At 45.9% G+C, this 5,551-nt stretch overlaps 1 protein-coding gene across 1 annotated transcript in view; it reads right to left on the bottom strand.

Moving 5' to 3' along the window:
• Positions 1-324: 324 nt before the first annotated feature.
• Positions 325-5,551, bottom strand: part of LOC310873095 (slit homolog 2 protein-like) — a 36,353-nt gene continuing 31,126 nt past the window's right edge. The window contains exon 4 of the mRNA XM_083785388.1: positions 325-396. Coding sequence (XP_083641514.1) covers positions 333-396 — 64 coding nt within the window. The 3' untranslated portion in view covers positions 325-332. The remainder of the gene's footprint in view (positions 397-5,551) is intronic.

The raw sequence follows: 5,551 nt of genomic DNA, 5'->3' as shown, positions 1-5,551 counted from the left end.
AAACATGCACACACACACGCAAACTTCACCTCTCGACAGGGGCACAGAGCGGCGCTGTGTCACCTGTCCCGGGAATTGAACCCGCAACCCAAATAAAAGCTTCCAGGCAGCGTAGCATGCTGCTACTGCCGTGTTTTCACACGGATCATGTTATAGCACATCAAGCGTAAAGAAATGGAGAGAGAGAGCAAGAGAGAGAGAGAGAGAGAGAGATAGAGAATGAGATAGAGAGCGTAAAAACAGAGATTGGTTTACGGCTGCCCTAGTTTGGGGTCTGGGGAGAATAGAGGGATGAAATGGAGGTGAAGAACAGGGGTGTACTCACAGTCGTCCTAGCTTGGGGTTGGACTGGAAGAGAAGCTCTGGAGAACCTGAAGCTTGTTCCTGTTCAGACGACTGGAGAGAGAGAGAGAGAGAGAGAGAGAGAGAGAGAGAGAGAGAGAGAGAGAGAGAGAGAGAGAGGATTTCACTTTTCATGGTCTTCTTTAGTGGCATAACAAAGCAAGTAGAAATGGAACAGAAACATCCTCATTATTCATTAGACAGACAGACAGACAGACAGACAGACAGACAGACAGACAGGTGAGAGCAGATAAGCAGAGCCATCATCAATGACTCAGTTTGTTCCCTCTGACAATGATTGAAGCACCAGTGACCACCTTAAAGGTCAACGGCTCTGCAGGGCAAAAGGTCAAACTCATGGGAAAGTCACTCAGTCTTCCATTGGACATGAACTAGAGGTTATAGGTTATCGTGTGTGTGTGTGTGTGTGTGTGTGCGTGTGTATGTGCATGTGCGTGGGTGTGTGTTTGTGTGTGCACGCACACACTAAGGCCTCTATACCTCCTATAAGTTCAGAGACAAGAAAACAGTGTGCCGTTTTGGGTGTCTTTCTTTATGTTGTGTCCATGCCAAGCGGGAAGTGGGAAATGTCCGACTTGGGAACTTCCTACTTCTGCACAGCATTCAAGTGGTTGAGGTCAGCACAAAAATGGACGCCCGAAATAAACCTGCGTTTGTTGGGCTTTTCCGACAACGAGGTTGTAACCGTACCCCCGCTGTATGTATGTAGTGCATAAACAGAAACTTAAACATCTACTTAGAAGCCTAAAACACACTGTTATTTCCCGCTCAGACCTTTCACTATACGAACCGCACTGCATGTCGCTTTTCATGTTTTTACGTGCACGTTGTATAGTAGCATTAAGTATGATATGTCGGACCTCTAGAGAATTTCCCAGGAATCCCCAGGAAGCCTGGGATTTACAAGTCAGAGGAACTGTTGGTGTGGATTCATCCCACTTGGAAACGTCAGAGTGCCCACTCGGTATGAACGCTACAACATGATGTATAAGACGTCAGACTTTGAGGTTCAGGGCTTTAGAAGGTTAGACGACTATACACAAGCAAACACAAGTCCACAACTTGTCGCTTCCATCCATGGACATTTTTGGTATTGTTTTAAAAAGAAATTATCTTTTTGTAATTTTCTTTGTGTGTGTGTGTGTGTGTGTGTGTGTGTGTGTGTGTGTGTGTGTGTGTGTGTGTGTGTGTGTGTGTGTGTGTGTGTGTGTGTGTGTGTGCATGTGCGTGCGTGATTGATGAGGGGGAGTTAAGGGGAGTGCATGTCTTATCAACGTGCACGTCTTATCAACGTGCACTGGGGTATTTACCAACGTGCACCCTGGCATATTTGACTTGAGAAACCACCATGAGTGGGCAGCAGTCGTGGAAAGTAACTGAGTACATCTACTCAAGTACAATATTGAGGAATTATGTTGTACTTTTACAAACAAAACATGCAGCCGTATGTACATTTCAGCCATTGGAAATAGCCAATCTACAAGCTCACAATGCAGAGCTTGTAGATCTTTTCAAAGGATGTTTACATGTAAGTTTTTTATATGAAAACGTACTCATGAATACTTTCTACTTTTGTACTCAAGTACATTGTGAATACCAGACTTTTTAACGGAGTACTTCTACATTGCATTAGTGATACTTTTACTTCAGTAAAACACGTGAGTGCTTTTTACCACCAGTGTGACTGAGAAACAAGGAGTGGGGGGCAGAAAGGGAGGGGAGGGGGCTGCTCGGGGTCACGCCACAAAATCTGTGTTGGAGAAGACGCAGGCTCCGACCTTTTAACCTCGCTGATAAATGACAATAGCTTCCCGACTTTCTCTTCCTAAACGTAGGTGTGTGTGTGTGTGTGTGTGTGTGTGTGTGTGTGTGTGTGTGTGTGTGTGTGTGTGTGTTGCGTAGTGGAAATTTTACCAGCCTATTGGGCCATTCTGAGTCTCAGACATGCTCGATGGTTTTAGGAGAAAACTCAAAGCACACCTGTTTTCAGATGCAGAGACACGACTATTGCCAAGTATGATACTTCACGCGAGGAATTTGCTTTGGCCGAGGTTCTTTTAGCTGTTTTGCGTTTATTATCCTTTAACACTAATATTTTATAGCCTTGTTTTTATGACCTTTTCACGCCCCGTGTCCTGATATTATTGGGGAAGACCCGTTCGAATCCCGGAATAGGAAATAAAGTTATGGGTTGCACCTTTTGAATGAAAGATTGACGATTTGACTGTGTATGTAGAGATGCTTTGGGGATGTCGGGTGCCATAGACTCAAACTGTCCGTCTTTGTATCGGTGAGAATAGCAGTCCACTCCAAATGAAGACTTTATAAAGTGTCAGCGTTTCAGTGACAGAAGGTCCATACAGGGAACAGGTATTGATGTGTCTGTTGATGGGGATCAACTTGTCGTAGCCTGAAAGAGTGTGTTATGAGCTGCTGTTTTTGTCACACTGTGACTCCACAAATCACACCGTTGCTGCACTGTGACCTTTGCCCCCTGAGCTTTAACCCTACCACAGTTAACCCCCCACAGGACCTGCCAACCAAATATTTTAACACTTTGTTTTTTTTTTTACTTTGAAAAACTATCATTGTTAGCATCATCGTTATGAATGTAATCAGAACCAGTTGTGCACGCACGTGTGCACCTGCATGGACGCACGAACACACACAAGCGTGCTCTTTTCAGACATATACTGTAGAGCTAGCAACACATGAGAAGCGTGCAACACAAGGGCTACGTAAATGTACAGCTAGCAACACATGAGAAGCGTGCAACACAAGGGCTACGTGAATGTACAGCTAGCAACACATGAGAAGCGTGCAACACAAGGGCTACGTGAATGTACAGCTAGCAACACATGAGAAGCGTGCAACACAAGGGCTACGTGAATGTACAGCTAGCAACACATGAGAAGCGTGCAACACAAGGGCTACGTGAATGTACAGCTAGCAACACATGAGAAGCGTGCAACACAAGGGCTACGTGAATGTACAGCTAGCAACACATGAGAAGCGTGCAACACAAGGGCTACGTGAATGCCTTTAAGTCATTGCTCATTAAGCATCAAACGTGCCCAATGAGTCCAGAGGAGCTCCCACTGCCTTTGAGCCAGTCAAATGTCGTCTCCATTTTGACACACTACTATAGCTTAAAGCCCTGAGCTCACCCCCTCCCCTATACGCTCCTATGACCTCTGACCCCTGCTGACACGCACCACATTAAAGAGTCTTCTAACGATGGCGCGGCCCATCTCCTGTCACTTTCCCCTCTGTTCAGGAGATAAGCTACACATGCTGCTGCCATTTAGAGTCTTTCATCTGGAGCTAGTGACGTCCGCTGGATTTACTGGCTGTTTTCTTTCTCTCTCTCTTGTCATTCTCTCTCTCTCTCTCTTATCTCTTTCGCCTCTCTGTTTCGGCCATCATTGCGTGAAACCCAGAAGGCAAGCACGTTTTTTTTCCCCGGCCCGCATGTTAATGAGTGCCGCCGTTCTCACTGGCTGCGCACGGACGCAGATTATTTTCTCTCGCTCCGGTTTCGGGAAAACAAGTTCTCATTAAAACGTATTGACCAGACTGTCCACTGTCAAAACCGTAGACGTTTGACAAACCTCCGGTGGTTTTCCATCCCCTTCACTCTCTCTTACTGTCTTCATCTTTACTTCTTTCTCGGTCTCTTCTCCGTTCGTTACAACCTCATGACCTTTTTGATTCATATATAACTTGATCTTTCTTTCTTTTCAAGCAGCAGATATGCAGTTTTACTGGCTTGCTGTATAGCCTACCGTTTGCGTGCTATTCCTCAACCAAGTCAATCCATACATCCATCCGTCAATACCTCCTACAAACTGTCTATCCATTGGTCAGTACTGACTGTCCTGCACACATCAGAATTCATTATCTTTCATCTGTGTTTTTGGAAGGTGGGTGAATTCCACCTCTCTCATTCCTTCCTGTAAACCCTGAGCTCACCTCGACTCCTCTCACCCAAACGTCTCACCGAAGACAAAACACCCCCGCGGACAACCGGCTCCAACAAAAATACACTTGATTTTGGCTCGGACCTCAATGCTTTTTATTGTGGCGGTATAAGAATGTATTGCACGTTTCTCCTTGTGCTTTGTAGTATATAGGAGAGACAACCGGAGTGAGTGTGTGCTGTGTACAGTCCTATACGTTACACAACCCTGGGGCGTCGCTCTAGATAAGAGCATCAGGTTGTCTATATATCATGAAACCACATTTAACACATTTAACCCATTCTGACCGGGCACCCATTTTGGTGTCGGCATCATGTCGTGCTTTAGCTATTGAAAAATAGCAGATCTACAAGCTCATATCGCGCCACCGAGTGGCGCGATACGAGCTTGTAGGTCTGCTATTTTTTTTTAAATCGAAGAACGACTGACATTTTTTAGAATCTGATCTCAGGTCAGAATGGGTTCATCAGACACAGTGTGTGTCCGGCGGAAACCTCGTATGAATCTGATCTCAGATCTCCTTTTTAGGGTTCTGAACCAATTCCTTTTCAGAGGAAAACACTCAGAACTGGTTCACTCTGAACTGGACCAGTTCAAACCCCGGTGGAAAAGGGGCCTGTGAGAGGTGGCGTGACAATACTCAGTGTGTATAAAGGGACATTTACAGTGTGTCACACCAGGCAAGCCCCCACCCAGGTCATCGTAACATCACGTGACATCAGCCACCATATATGGTGTCCAGGTCATCGTGACCTCACGTGACATCAGCCACCATATATGGTGTCCAGGGTCATCGTGACCTCACGTGACATCAGCCACCATATATGGTGTCCAGGGTCATCGTGACCTCACGTGACATAAGCCGACATATATGGTGTCCAGGTCATCGTGACCTCACGTGACATCAGCCACCATATATGGTGTCCAGGTCATCGTGACCTCACGTGACACCATCAGGGATGGGATATGTATGTCATGGTAAATATGACCTGCTGTCGCAGTTAAGCCCATATACTGTATGGAGATCCCTGATGTCATCAATATTGGCCAGCAACTCTACATCTGACCTCAGACCTCAGATCTCCATATATGGATATATGTCAGAACCTGATCCATATGTTGATCCTTCCCCGTCCATCCTTCCTCTTCGATGTCTCCCTTTTGACTGATACCTGTTCATTCAAACTCTAAGACGGGCCTGCCCCAAA

This window comes from Protomyctophum parallelum (assembly GCF_964188405.1).
Source record: "Protomyctophum parallelum genome assembly, chromosome: 16".
Classification (NCBI taxonomy): domain Eukaryota; kingdom Metazoa; phylum Chordata; class Actinopteri; order Myctophiformes; family Myctophidae; genus Protomyctophum; species Protomyctophum parallelum.
This window is presented reverse-complemented; position numbering and strand designations above follow the sequence as displayed.